Below are 15726 nucleotides of genomic sequence, written 5' to 3'. Positions count from 1 at the left end.
GAAAAAAAATAACGTCAAATAGTAGAGCACATGTCAGAACACACCAAACTAGTCCTATCAATGAGTCAGACTTAAGAAAAATAAAAACCCATTTCTTACTGACAAAGAAACAGTTTTTAAGAAGTGATCAATGGGCTACATAAACAGCATCATATCAGCATTTAATAGAAGATTCAGTATCCAAACTTCGGAATAGGTTGTTAGCCAAGAAGTCAAGCCTTTCCAGAGTTGGTAAAAAAAGTAACATGCATACTACTGCAGTTTCCCCCATATATTTAAAATGAAGTACAATAACACACGTTGTAACACGTAGCAACAACTCTCAGTTACGCTATATACACACCCCCGTACTTGCTACACTGGAGCATCATCCCTCCCTCCCCAATGTGCAAGGGACTTCTTGAAAGAGAGAACTTCTTTACATGCATTACAAGGTTCCCATCACATACACTGCTATTAGGCAATTTAGGATGCATTCAAAATGCAAGCCTCAAACAGCCGAACAGAGTTATCTGCTCTCAGTATTTCAAACAAAATTTTTGCACAAGGTTTGCCTTACTCTTAAACGCAAAGTATTTTAGCACAAGCATTAATCTTACATGAAACTGATCTTATTTATGTAGTTCACTGGTTCACCGATATTTGATGATTGTACAATGTAACTATTTAACTTCTACAGACATATTTGTGAACATCCTTAGTACATTTTTTCATAGCAGAAAGCTATTAAGAGCATGATGCTGGTAGATATTTTAGTTTTCACTTATCCAGTACCTTGTAAAGAAAATGGTAGCTTCTGCATCTGTTGTTTGGGGCTGGAGAGCATCCTGGACATACTTCAAGTCCTGAACCCCACTTAGTTCTGGTAACCCAGAAGAAAGCATCTACAGGAATTTACAATTTTAATGAAATGAAACCAATATAATTTTACATTGAGACAATTAAAACTCTTCGACCATCAAATTCATCTGAAGCTGCTCTAACTTGCTAAATGCTAACAGCGATAGCCAACAATTACTTGAAGTCAGCAATTACTCCCTTCACCATTTCTGCTAAGTTAAAAGCAGTTAAAACACTTTGCAGTGTAATTTATGGTATCTTCTTAGTTCTAAATTCTCAGGAAACAGTTAGGTAGTAAAAAAGCTTAAAAGAAAAATCCAAATACAACCTTCCTAAAAAGTACTTCTGATGCTTCTGGCTTTTAAAAGCATGCATTAAGAGTTTCTGCAGCATAATAGCATTTAATGCAATCCAACATGAGGGATCTATGAAGTTTCAATTGAAATTCATAAAATGATTACCAATGAAAGTAGGTTAAGGAAGAGGTTTGCATGTTTTCGTATCAAATTGTAAGCTTGACAACAGAGATCCACAAACAACTGAAAGCGAATAGTGGGTTTTTCACCACCATTAATGACGTAAGCCATATCCGATGTTAGCACAAAAGGAGCTCGATCCCTGTTCAAAAAGCACAGAATTTGTAAGTTAATTATAAGGTCTATTCACTTTGTCATGTGCTTCCTCCTCCCCTCCATCCCCACCCCAAGGTAATGATAGTGAATAATCCATTAATGCCATTTTACTTTTTTGGATTGGGTTTGGCTCCTTAGTGCTATCTCAGATTCGCACATTCACACGGCACTGGACCTACAGCAGATCTCCTAGAGCAACATTTGGAGGCCAGGTTACCTTAAAATGCCTTCCATCCCTCATTTCTGGAAGCCATAACACACTAAAACAAACATAATGACTATATTATCACCTGACTAAAATGTAACTCCTTTATCCTGGATATAGATTATCTTTCCCTACACAGAGGAGTAGTAAACAAATTTGCTGTTCACTCTTTTCTATAATGTTGACATTCGCTACTGTCTTTATGAGTTAAGTCTGTTCTCATTTGTTTCATGCTCAGATATTCAGATGACAAAGGTTTTGGCACTCAATTTCTCATTCATTCATAAAGTTTACCTAACAAGCATGCAATACATAATTGCATGAATAGAGCTAAAAAGGTGAAACTACACTATAGTTTTAACCAATATTCCTGGAAAAGTACGACACCAAGATTTGTGTTAGGTGTAAGGCTCCCAAATATCAATAAAAAGTTATATTAATCTTCTTCCATACCAAAATACTTGGCTTTCATAACTATTGTAAAGAAATTCCCATCGAGATTTGCCAAGTGCATATAGCACAAAGTTCTTAAGGAATGAATGCAGTTTGGAAGCGCTGAAGCTAAATGATGTTTAGGAGACCAACTTCCTTATTTCAGTCTACCAGTACCTAGAACAGTGATTTTATTTGAAAGCTATGCCTATGTGCTTTGACTTAAAACAGTTCCAGAGATCAGAATATGAAAATAGGAAGCTGGAGCCTTTTCAAAATTAATTCTATACAGGTAAGTTTGAATGCATTCTGGAAACTCTGTGGTTAAATTGGAAGATATTGGTTTCATAATGAGAACAGCAGATAACAGAAATTTAAAAGTTAATGCTTAGAATTATAATGCTTATAAAAATATACTAAAAATCACTTCATTCTCTACATTGCTTAGCTAAAGAAAATACCTTTTAAAGCTACCAAACATTTGCGCATGACCCAGAAATTTTCCAAAGTCAATGTGAAACATATGCCCTGTGTTTCGGAGCATTATGTTATCATTGTGGCGGTCACAAATTCCCAATACATAAGTAGCTACACAGCATCCTGCACAAGAGTAAATGAAGTTTTCTGAAGCCTGGGAGGGAGAGAAAAAAGTGAATCGAGATCAAATATCAGTGGGAAAACAGCATTCATGCATTCAACAGGCAATCTTGACAAGGGTAAAATCCAAGCCAGACAAGACAAGTCCTAAAATTTGCTTTTTTTCCAAAATAGCGTTCTTCAAACAGATAGCTTTGCAAAAATCTTTAGATATCACAATTTCCAGCAAAAACGGTTGCTTTGTTTTTTAAGTAAATGAAAGAGAAAAGAGGAGTTGAAGACAAATCGCAAAAAGAAATAAGTATGTTAGCAGTGAAAACAAAAGGGTACAAGACTTATTTTTCCAATGTGTTGTAACAGCATTGGAGCCAAAAGAAAACTTTTTTTTAATCCCATGTGCCTGTATGAGAAGAGGCCACTGCTCCTAAACCAAATTAAGAGCAGCCACCATTCCTCCCTATCTTAAATTTGAAGTACTTTTTTTTTTATATCCAATAAAATATCCTGATGTGAATCCTGAGAATCCGTCTGGCTCCTTTTTAGTTATATAAGGGATTTTAATTTGCTCTTTTGCAAGTATAGGAAAAAATTAAGTTTCCTAAAGATATAAAACAAAAATTTCACTGGAAGATCTGGAATAAGAATTTAATTCTTTCTTAAGATAGTATTTATTCCTTTTAAAAGATCTTCAAAAAAGAACAACACTGAAGAAAGTTACCTTTTCATATTCCTCCTCTGTAGGATTATACTTTCGCAACCATTCTGCCAGAGGCTTGTCTTTAAAAGAACCTGTCACTCCATATTCCACTTGAATTTTCCTAAGTGTATCTGAAGCAGGAACAAGCTCTACCATGCCTGTATGTAAAATATAACAAAGTGTATTTAACCATCTCCTTAAGTTATACTGCATTTTCATTATTCAGTAGAAACTCTTGACAACGATGGATTTTATAATCTTAGACTAGCTTTTTCAAAACCCAGTTAGGTGTAAAAATAGTGCTATTAGTCTACTAAGCATTTCCACAGACTATATTACGAAGCATACCATGAAACACGTGTAGCAATCCAAGTTAGGCTTACTTCACTGCAATTAGTTATGGTTGCTAGAATGCACATATAAATTATACTTTGAATAATTACTTTCTACTACATAAACTAGTATTGGTCTATAAGCAGTAACTGCAAAATATTTTGATGCTGAGATTTCTTATCACTGACACTTAAGTAATCTAGGAAGTTTAACTGCTGTCAAGTGTTGAAACAGACCAGACTCTTGCTCCACAAATAAAGCAGTGGCCTTTACATGTGGCCTTATTTTGGAGATACCATTTACTAAAAATATTTGTATAGCTAAATCATAAAAGGAAAACATTTATTTGATTAACAGAATTTTACTTCTATCTTGGCAAGAGCTGCTAAAGGCAAATCTGTAATTTACATCCATTTTTCTTTTTCACTTTAATCCTTCAAGTACTTTAGGAATACTAATACTAGCAGCAACGAAAAAATGTAACATGCTACGCAATTAAGTCATTGTTCAAAGTAGGAAGAAAAGCCATCTGTTTCTCTAAAAAGCAAGTCTTCCATAAATAGAAGCTTTTTGCTTTGTTTTGCCAACCTCAATTTCCAACGTTTCCATATATTTAAGAGTTTTCATCATGCTGTTCTAGCATCTGACTGAAGAAATATTTAAGTTATTGTTTATCCTCTCAAAGATCTTGTGGTTCCTATTGGCTAGCTCTAGAGAATTAGTGAAAACGAGCAAAAAGCATGTTGAAGGTGCAGGGCAGTATTTACACTCAAACTTAGAGTTCTGTGACCTAGTTTCAAACCTAAAAGACAGCCTCATATTCCCAAGGAACTTTTACCAGCATATGACACTAATTCTGGAGGATAGCCTCTGTGTGTGCGTTTTAAGTTTTTCTTCTTTTTTGCACATTTCGGTACATGAATGATACTCCCTGGCTCAACTGCAGCAGATTCCAAATACTTTAGAATTTCAGTTTTGACTTGAATACTTTCTTTCACCGTAACTAAACTTTCAGAATCAGGATTGCTATGGCATCATTATTTTCTTGGGTTGCAGTAAGGGCATCAAGAGAAACCTTAGCTTTTATCATTATTAATATTTACTTGTTTGCACCACTGTCCATTGACAACAGAACACATAAGAATCTCAGGAGATTCAAGAGAAAAAAACACATTTAAATGCAACTCAGCCATCAGGAAATTCAGAACAATTTAACTTGCTATACTCTTGAGCACTGAAGTTCCTTGCATGGAAGGCTTCTGGCTTTCCAGTGTTTCTTGGGCCTGCCTCTGTACAGAAATTTTTCACTATCAGCGTGACAAGAAATTGAAGTGGGGGAGCAAAGACTATAGGCAGCATCTGGTTTTGCACCTCGGTCTTTTCCAGTTGAGAGACACTTGAAGATAACCATCCGTAGATCCAGTCCCTCCTGCAGCCAGATCTTATCCATAATCTTAATCATTTGTAAAGCCAACATATCTTGTCTCAGATCTTCTCCAACCTTAAATGGAAAAATACAAGTTAGAGACATAATATGCTTTCAGTAAATCTAAACTTCACAGATTTTAAATTGCTTTACATTTCTAGGAAGCAATACATTATGCTACTTACTTCCTCATAGCTATGCACTTAAAAAGAGAAATAGGCTACATTTAAGCTTTCACATGTGGTAGACTTACTTTCACTTTTCACAACCTGTTCAGACATTGGTTTCTAGATACACAGGAGCAAACTCACAAAATAACTAAGCTTATTGGTCTATGCTAAAGTTAATTGATACCAATGAAATAGTGATTATCATTCAACATTTTTTCCCTCCAATACAGATGTAAGGCCTACCTTAAACATCACATTAATTTCTTCTCCCAAAGGGTCTGCATTTATCAGTGCAACTTTCAGTGGTACTGCATTGGAGCTGAAGAAAGAACACGCCTACAAGTAGATTTAGTGTTAATACTCAAAAAGGACTACTCCTGCTAGCCCAGAAAACAAGACATTCTGACAACAAGCAGGTTTGATACACAATGTGTCTATTCAGACTTCTAACACTGCGATTGTGGCGAATACGTGCTTCCTTTGAATAAAGGGCCCTTTCGCTGTTGAGTTCTTGTACAAAAGCCAATAGTGCTGTGCACAGTGATGTTTTTATACATTTTGAAGGGAAGAGTGAATAAAACATGGATAAATATTTTAATCAGCAGCTTTTTTTGAAACCTAGAAGATATAATTAAGAAAATGGGTACTTGCACATTTCACAGTATTTTCTAATTTATCTGCTTTCAAGTACATACTCATGATTTAATAGTTAGAGAAGGAAAGCAAGATGAACTGTCTCTCTACACAGGATTAAATCCAGTGTTCACAGACCTTTAGGTTCTTGGTCATGCATGATGATATAACCAAGACAGTGGTTGAGCAAATATTGTCAAACCTTGCAGAGTTCTAGAAAAATAATTTACCTGCTTCTCCTACATTATTACTTGTTGGACCTTCACAATAAAATAAAGCTACTGTCTGCCTCCCTGGATTCAGTGCATCTCTTGGATACAACCAGTAACAGGTAGTTTCACCTATTTCACAGTATCTACTCATTGTTTGAACTTCATAGCCCTGCTCAATTTTCTCTTTTGATTACTACTGCAAACAGGACTTTTTCCACGTACTTTGAATAGTGCCCTGCTTTACTATAACCAGGATTGTTGGTCTCAAAAGACAAGGTCTGAAGAAATATCAAGTTGTTACAGATATTTTTTTTTTAATATAATTACCTTCATTGGTTTTACACAAGTATTTGTATAAATTTTATCTTTGCTCAGCTAATTTCACTGCCTTATTCAATCGGAATTTTTAATTAAAACCCTTCCCCCACACATAAAGAGCTTTCAAGCACCTCAATTGATTTTTTTTTCCTATTTGTAAATGCTTTGCCTATATGTAATTTTTATAGAAAGCGTTTGAAACTCTGAATGTGCAGTACCTTAATATTTAGCTCTTTTGCCACAAGACTGGGATTGAGAGGCAAACGGCATTTGTTCTTCAAGAAAAATAACTGCACACGTTCCATACCATTTTGCAAGGCAGCCTGCAGACAAAAAAAAATTTCAGCTGACATTTTCCTAACTGGAGCATCTGCAGAAAACTTCTGGACAAAGTTATCCTGAAGCCAATGTTTTAACTCCTCAGTGTCAAAGGAATGCTAGAAATTATAACTGCTGTTTTAGCTATTAAAAATACATAAGCCTAGCAGTACAACACTAATGTCACACAAGTTTGTGGTGGTTTTGTTTTGGTTTTTGTTTGTTTTGTTTTTACTGAACCAGATGGTAGAATCCCACTCTGTCAAACTGTAAGTTCACATTTATTAATGTGAAAGCATAAAAACAAATATCCCATTCTTTTGTGTAATGGGATCACTCTTCAGCAGTAATAGTTTTAAACCCAGTTTCAGTTTATTGTACACAGAAACCATCCTACTTTCTTATCATATCACTTCACACAATCTTATATTTCAGATGACAACAAATTTGACAAAAACATCAACTTCATTAAGCCATTAACTTGTTAAAATGCAGAGTCATAGATCTTCCTGTATATTATATATAACATTTTATTGAACTTAGACTAAAAAGGCAATTGAGTGGATTGTTTTGAGGGTATACTCAGCCTGATCTTCCTAAAGGATATTAAAAATATATACACACCTGCCGAGCAGATCCACTTGTTTGCTTTACTCTTTCTGCTACCATTCCAAAAAGCTGCACTAGTCTGGTCTGCTTCTCCAGCTCTTCCCTCAGTCTTTTTCCACAGACTGAAAGAAAAGCTCCAAGAATTTGCTCATACCTTACACCAAACTTTGTATCATACAGTGTATCCTTAAGAAGCCTGAAATAAAGGATTTAAGTTAAATTTTCCTAAGGAAAATACTGCAAACAATGCAATACTAAAGACATTAAAATATTTTAATTAATCAGTACTATATATATATCTAAAGTTACTGATATACAGGATATAAAAGGCAATAAGTTTGTGCCTCATAGAAGCAGTCTGTTTTTTCATAAAAAAAAAGATCTACAGTTTGTATACTCTCCATCCATAACATTCATTGTTATGAACTATGATATTTAGAACGAATTTTTTTTTTCTGGAAATATTAATCTTATAGTAAACATTACGTGAACAATGGAACAAAGAACATCTTACCAATATAGGTAGTGCGCTATTCGAATGCTTCCCAGTGCCCGAGCCAAAAGAAATTTGACAAGAGCACTGTCAAGGTAGGTTTCATACTTCAATGCCTAAATACAAGGAAAATGAAATAAATCAAGTCTGGATTTAATTCCAGAGGAAGACTGAGATTTTATGACTAATGCACAGACAGAATCACCACAAATCCATAGGACAGTCACAGAGCGACTATTTACTCAAATTGCTTTCCATACCATGCATTAAGGTTATTTTATAGAGGCATGCAATTGCACTTCTGCTACTCGTAAGCAGCAATTCCTTTGGATTTTCAAGAGCAAAAAAGTTCAAACTTCAGTGTAGGCAGAAGGTCTTACCTGCACAAATTGAGGGAGGAAATCTGTTAACTCATCATCACTTAATGTCTCTATCCAATTCACAGCTGTATTTCGTACTTCCTGATCAGCAAACCTAGAAAGTCACCACAAGTCCACATTAAGTCTATTCTATTCATGTAGGATTTTTTTTTCTACTTTGAGGTCAGCTAGATACAAAAGAACCTATATAAAGTCTTTAATAGCTCCATAAAGGACCTACAAGTTTGAGGCCCTTCACTTCCCAAGATATAAATGCATGTGCATGTTTAGGACAAGCATACTAATCTCTTAAAACTTCAGTCTTGATAGCTTGGCTGTATAGCTTGCTCTCCTGTTGCAAATTAGATTTCAGAATCCTAACCACTATTGCTATTCTTTCACTACATGACTTGGTTAAGCCTACATGAATAAAGTAAGCACGTGTTCTTCAAAATTTTAAGAAAATTTAGCTTTTGCTACAAGAAATTCAGCAATATTTTCCACAAGAATGCCATTCAGAATCTTCTACTGAAAAAAAAAAAAATCTTTTAATGCACAACACAGAGAATTTATTTACATTGTTTTTCTTACTTTGAATCAAGTAGTTCCAGTGCAGCTAAGGGTGATAAAGGAGGCCACTGCTGAAGTAATGCATATATTTCTGGAAGACTTGCCCAGTCCCAGTGAGGGGCACTAACCAATATTTTTGGAAGGCTACTAGTATGACTATGACAATAATGTCTCTTCTCCCACAAAAATTCTTTATCTTCTTTTGATAACCTGCAGACAAAGGCATTTCCATTTATAACGCACATTACAGATCATCACCTGAATAACCCCAATGCTACTGGTCATTGTATACATACAGACAATTTAACACACAAGATAGAACAAAATTAAAATGGCTATTTCCTCCACAAAAGTCAAAATGAAAAGCAAAATAAAGTCTCAAACATTATGGAAACAATTGTTCAAAGTTATAATTTGGGAAGGACAAAAATAAGTTTTAGTATAATCTGAAATAAACCAAAATGTTAATGTTAGTTTGGTGCAGATGAGTGGGAAAGCCTGCCAGAAAAGCTTCCATGGCATATGAACAGCCACTGCTCCCTGTAACTGAAGAACTGCCAAGCAGGAATAGGGGCATGTAACAGACAGCCAAAAGAGTGGCAATCTTGTAACAGGAGAATATTATGACACCAGCCATGGAAATTCATTAAGTCAGCACCATTATTTCGCAAGTTTAATTCAATCTCTTGTTTAAGTCTCCACAGGTCTTCAAAATATACTAGAACTATATTGAAGAAATTTAAGAATAAATAAGCATTCCATACCCTAGCCACATATTGTCACATACAAAGAGAACACAGGTAGAAAGAGATGAACATACCCAATAGTGTTATCCTTCGAGAGAATGGCAAGGAGACGTTCTCTCAATGGTTTTTCTAATGTTTCTATGGAATGATGCACGGTAGTCTTTGCAGCTTGAGGAATTTTATATTCAATATCAAAAGCATGGGATGGGAAATCAATCTAAAAAAAAGAAAAAAAGAAAGAGATGATGCAAGTCCTTAAGAACAGTACCAACCATGTTTTGGGACTGCTAAGCCATGCTTTATCTTCCGAGAGAAATTTGGACTCTGCATTTAGAATGAGAGGTGCTTCTGTTCTGTAAAGAAACTGGAATTGCTACTGTTTGGGTCTAGACAACTCCCACCTCAGCATACATTTCTATAGATTGCTTTCCAAAGATGTTCTCTCCCAGTATTGCGAGGCATCTTCAATTTCTTACTTCAAGATAGTGATACAATAATTGACTTGTATACACTTACAGCAGCTTTCCATCTTTTGCCCTTAATGCTTAGTAATCGCTATTCTATACTGGCTTTCAAATATGACCTAGCAATAGTCACACTCTCCCTAAAACATTAATTCATCTACTACGACTCATGTACGAGTTACAAGTCACAATATTCAAACAAAACATAGTCAGATCAAGTCAGAATTATATATAACCTGCAATACTATTCTTTCCACGTTTCCTTTCTTACTGGCCGTCCCTGATGTATGATGTGGATGTGATGAGATCCAGAGTTGCAAGAGCTTTGTCCCACAAGTTAACAACCTGAGAAAAAAGCATGTACAGGTATTAGCATCACAGTGTTTACTTCAAGAAGATAATAGTTATTAAAATACTATCTGGAGAAGACCAGTGGCCACTACAAGGAAACAATTCCAAAGTATTACTGTGGTATAGGAGGATACTTCAAACCGAGTATGTGTTTCTACTACAGAGATAAGAAACATCTTATGTCAAGTATGTCAACATTGTGTTCAGAAAAGAACACAGGAAATCAAACTGTACTAGACAACACAGTTTGGATCTTAAAAATGGAATTATGATCATCAAGTGTCATATGAATTTATTTCTTTCACTGGATGTCTTCTGTACTGTAAGTCCTTTAAAATGCTGCATACAACTTTTAGGTGGAAAAGGCAGAGGAAAAAGTTTGGTGCTGACACAGCTGACCCAGCTAAATTAAGTGCTCCCTATTTCTTAAGGGAGAAAAGGAATACTTTTGCCTCTGAGGAATAAACTGAACACACACACCTTCCTACCTTCTCAGAAAAAAACCATAGGCATATGAATTTTATAGACATTGCCAGTTGCCTGGACTTTCCACGTTACTAGATTCTGCAAGCATGTACCAGATGACGTTTGTATTTGCCAATTTATTCCCAATATTAATACCGTTTCCAATTGTAGCAAGGCACAATGAGGATATTTCATAAATCGGTTAATTGCTGAATGTTATGCACAGAAAACTTTTATCAGTCTTTAAAAATCAAAATACAGTCTCAAAAGATTGCTTGAAGGCCAAACCTTTAGTATATTTTGAAAGATGTTTTAGGGTTTATACGTGTTTCAAAGAAAGAACAGTTATTTATACGTAAAGATTGATTAACTGGGAGCTTATGATGCCAATAAAAATTACTAAATCATGCCACTAAAGCATAACTGAACAGCTTGTTCTTTTTAATAATTCTCCAATTGCGACGGCCTTCTGTCTCATCCACAAGTAAAGATATTTTAAGGCCCTCCACACACTTCACCTGAAGGGATTTTAACTTGACTACGGATTCTTCCAAAGCACATATTTGACCTTTTATTCTTCCTATGTTTTAGTTAGCTACAAGTTTTAGCTCCTGCCTGCTATTGATGCTATTCTCAACTGTAACTGGAATATTTGGCTAGTATGTTTAATTACCTAGGTCTGGATTTAATTTATGTAGACTGCAAGTGGATTAGACCACTAGCATCTCTACAGCTGTCACATACAGGCCATTCAGTAAACCCTGGCACAACACGTTCTGTTGTAGTGCTCTGCATAAACAGAAAATACAGTTTTCTCCCCAAACTAACTACTATAAGAACACCATGCAGCATGAAGACAAGATAAATTTGCAATTCAAATCAAAACAAAAGCTATGTTTTCAATCAAATACTATGAAATGTGATATTTAGATAGGAGACTGAAATGCAACATTTAAACAGAAGGCTGAAATAAGCATCATTTATGAAAAGAAATCCAAGTTTCAGTGGTGACTGAAAGCAGCTGCAGGCCAGCTTTGCAATGCAGGAAAGCCTAAACTCTTAAGCCCCCCCAAGCTGTTGAAATCATCACCATGCAAAAGGGGAAGTGGAATGAGTAGAGCCATATCTAGAACCAGAGGACGCAAACCTCATGGAACAGACATAAGCAATACATAGAAGTAACTGTCCAGGAAAGACTTGGTTGTCTTTCTGCCGCGTTGGTTGACAATTTGGTAATTTAAGCTTCCAGTAAGACCTAGAAGTCAGAAGCACATATAAATAGGAAATCTTAAGCATAAATCCTGTAGCTACTTTGCAAAGGTGTGATCACTTCTCTAACATCATGCCTAATTCTGGCATCTGTGGTTCAAGTCTATTGGTTAATGTTTCATTAAATAGCTACCAAAGTGATAAACGTTTAGGAATACACTTCATAATGAAAGTTTCAAGGACAAGGCAACGTGAACAAATCCAGAAACACTTAGCCGAGGGAAGTTACAGCAGGCTTTTCATTCTTAGTGAAAAAGGTATAACAGGATCCAGCAGTTGTACGTGAAGGAAGGCCAGTTCAAACTAGAAATATGCCCTAAGTTTAACACAGTTGTTATTTATCCCTTTTTTTTTAATTTTAATTTTTTTTTAATAAATCCAGCTCTGAATTAAAAGGAATAATTTTAGAATATCCTGGGATCTCTATTACTCAGAAACAGGCTGATGGAAGAAATGGCTTATTTCTCGTATCTATGAAAATACACCTCTATTTTAAAATATATCTGAATTTTAAAATAGTATTTTGATACTCTTGCTGGCTTATATATTACCACCCTATTATCAGATTTAGGAATTTTTAAAAGGATTAAAGAAAAAGAAAATCAATATATCCAAAGTTCTCCAGTTTGGCTCCTGCATATGTAAACTTATGAAACATGCAGCATTGAATATTTTGCAGCCAAGGCAAATATGCCTCTAAAGAATAATAGCACTTAGAAATACTTCAGACCTTAAATTAAAGGTCTTTATTTCTAAACATTTGAGCCATCACCATATTTTCCTCTACAAACAGGACTGGGTGAAGATAAGAGCTATCCTTTCCTATCTTAAGACAGTTTTCAGGCAAAAGTGCTTCTTTCCCAGTGACATGATGGAAGCATAGCACATTGTTTACCTGCTGTCAGGATTCTGTTCTGTTTTGTATTGCACTAGACACTATTCCTGCTGAATCCAAGGCTTGCTGCAAACCCTTTCTTTTTACAAGTTGCATTCTCTATCACCATGGTTCATGAATTGGCTGAGAACTAGCTGTTTACACTTCATCTGCTAAAGTGTATGTGAATACTAACTGAACTGCCTCTAACCAATATAATGTACTTTTGGATCTTCTAATCAAATATTAGAACCCTTGAAATGCCACCTACCAAGACCATACTCCTTCAGTAGAAGGGAGGCTATCAATTCAGCAGACAGTGACACCGGCAGATACTTCACTGCATATGACTTACAGGGCAACACCTGAATGTTAGTGCATTCCTCAAAGGACAACTTGAGTTTTGCTTACATACTCAACTGCTGCATACTTACAAACAGTTGGTACTAACATGACCTCTTTTGGCCCACATTATTATGAAGATTTCCTCAAATAAAACTGCTTTCATCCAAACAATATTCAACTTCCTCCAGCAGATACGTTTTTTCAGCCAGTTAGATAGAAATACTACAACACAGGACCATGTTCTGTACTCTATTTAATTGAAGGTATTATTTCCGTAACAATATAGTTTATGATTCTTACCTTTATCATGGCCTACTACATTCAGCGGCAGAGAAGCAGCTTCTATAGTTGTGGGAGTGGAGTAAGCTTTATATAGAGTAAATCATATTAATAATCTTACCCATATTTTGGATACTTACTGCCTAAAATCAAAAAGAGGTAGAGAAACCTGACCCAAAATTTCTGGGCCCTTTCTCTGCTTATTTGAGTCAGGAGAACTCCCACTACTTTGATTTAGGATTCCAAACAAAGTCAGACATAAGACTGATTCCAAAGGCAGCTGTGAAATCTGGATAGGGAAAATTATTCTGTAAAATAAAAGTATTAAAAATAAGTCAGAGGACAGACAGTTGTTAGTAAGTTACAGGCTTATCCATATAACCTGTTGATGCCTCTTGCTTTCAAAAAGTTAATTAACATTGAACAACAAGTGTTACATTTCCATGCAATTATATTTCACTCCACTTTATCTCCTGCAAACCAATGGTTTGCAAAATTTGCTGAATTACGCTTCTGCGCTGTAGCCAGATTTGGAACAACCCTTTTTAATCTTTGTCTATTAAATCACATTCCTTACACAGAACCACACTGTCCAGCATAACCAGTCTTCCCACTCTACTCACTACAAGGACACACACAATTCCATGTTAGCTGCCCCCTAATCGCTCAGCTGAGAATAGTTTCCCCTTGAAATGAAAGAATCTGTTAAGAACTACTGAAAGCTAAATTAAAATGGTACAAAACCAGCACCCATAAAGAAAGCAGCTGAGGAGTATACACCTCACTGAGCAATTCAAACTCTTTTTTTTGTTTACACTGTTTTTATTGCTTAACATGTTCCCAAAATACCATTCTAAAAGTTATCACAGCATATTGCTAAGCCAGTTATATAAAACACTACACTATAAAACACTACAACTATATTAACCAGCTTATAAGCAATCTAACACATCTTTCACTGTAATACACTAGTACTTGCTAGCAAAAGATTTGACAATTAATCCCTTGCATCATTGGAAAAAAAGGCAGTTGGAGTACTCTCTGAAGGCAGGTATTCTAGAATCTGAAACTCACTCCTGGTCTGAAATAGTTTGTCACTGTAGACTTTCAGGGTATTCCTCAGGGTCTATCTCTGACCTTTAAAAACAGTCAGAAAAATAGATATAGGGCAACATGGAGCTCACCTGAAGCTCCAGTTATGACAGGCTGCCTGATAACTATTAAGTGGAAAAGAGTAAGCTGTGCATAGATAATGAAAAATATCTTCCCGTCTCAGTTATCAGATATCACCCGCCATGCTCTCCCTATTTCTCTGCATGGCATTCCTTCTTCCTTTCTACCCTCCTCCCCTGCCCCATAAAGAGAAACTGAAGTTTAGCAGCCTAAACCAGACATTCTCATATGCTACAGACAGATACTCTTAAGTAGTTATGCATCTGCTCTCTTTATAGAGATAATTCTGAATTAGATATAAAGTTGTTACAATGTACAATTTGGAACAAAAAACGATTCAGCATTAATGTTAGTGAAAGTGAGTTACTTTTCCTCCCCATTTACATAATTTGAGCACTGCTTATAAGCAGGCTTTATTCATCCTTCTTTAAGCAGCACAAGCTGTTCCCATTACAAGGAATGCTATGACCTTCCCAACTCATTATAATTGTATACTACAAACACATTAGCACAGGGCACTCGTCCAGCATTTCCATTCCCACTTTTAAAATGAGTAGTGAAACACCGTTTGCAAAAATATTTCTGATTTTGGTCAGTAAGTCTCACACATTCTTCTTTCAACACTTCAAATGGAATCAGAAGCAAGAGTTGCTTGAATGACTGTATTCACCAGCTAGCTAGGTAGGTACTAGCTAAACCGAAATATTTTAGTGAGTTTTAACATGCTAAAGCCACTTACAGTTCATCCCATTTAATCAAGTAGAAGAAGTTCTTGTATGTGCCAACCTTCTTGGACTGAACAGGTTTAAACAGGTCTTTTCCATTATGGGTCAGAGAACAAATCAAGTAGTATTTTTCATAACTGGACAAGGAAAAGAAAGTAAATTAAACAAAAAAAACTATAAAAGGATGAATT

The 15726-nt window shown here is 35.6% G+C and overlaps 1 protein-coding gene across 11 annotated transcripts in view; it reads right to left on the bottom strand.

Annotated features, from left to right (window-relative positions):
* Positions 1–15726, bottom strand: part of PIK3C2A (phosphatidylinositol-4-phosphate 3-kinase catalytic subunit type 2 alpha) — a 72959-nt gene that overhangs the window by 6484 nt on the left and 50749 nt on the right. For all 11 annotated transcript variants that reach the window (XM_075162717.1, XM_075162715.1, XM_075162716.1 and 8 more), the window contains 15 exons: positions 15550–15672; positions 13778–13945; positions 10291–10399; positions 9665–9807; positions 8866–9054; positions 8296–8389; positions 7937–8031; positions 7438–7618; positions 6714–6818; positions 5576–5668; positions 5108–5237; positions 3425–3561; positions 2571–2740; positions 1302–1458; positions 775–884 (listed from right to left, as the gene is read on the bottom strand). In XM_075162717.1, coding sequence (XP_075018818.1) covers positions 775–884; positions 1302–1458; positions 2571–2740; positions 3425–3561; positions 5108–5237; positions 5576–5668; positions 6714–6818; positions 7438–7618; positions 7937–8031; positions 8296–8389; positions 8866–9054; positions 9665–9807; positions 10291–10399; positions 13778–13945; positions 15550–15672 — 2004 coding nt within the window. The remainder of the gene's footprint in view (positions 1–774; positions 885–1301; positions 1459–2570; positions 2741–3424; positions 3562–5107; positions 5238–5575; positions 5669–6713; positions 6819–7437; positions 7619–7936; positions 8032–8295; positions 8390–8865; positions 9055–9664; positions 9808–10290; positions 10400–13777; positions 13946–15549; positions 15673–15726) is intronic.

This window comes from Calonectris borealis, chromosome 14, assembly GCF_964195595.1.
Source record: "Calonectris borealis chromosome 14, bCalBor7.hap1.2, whole genome shotgun sequence".
Lineage (NCBI taxonomy): Eukaryota > Metazoa > Chordata > Aves > Procellariiformes > Procellariidae > Calonectris > Calonectris borealis.
The sequence above is the reverse complement of the archived record's forward strand: the minus strand, read 5'-3'. Positions and strand labels throughout refer to the sequence as shown.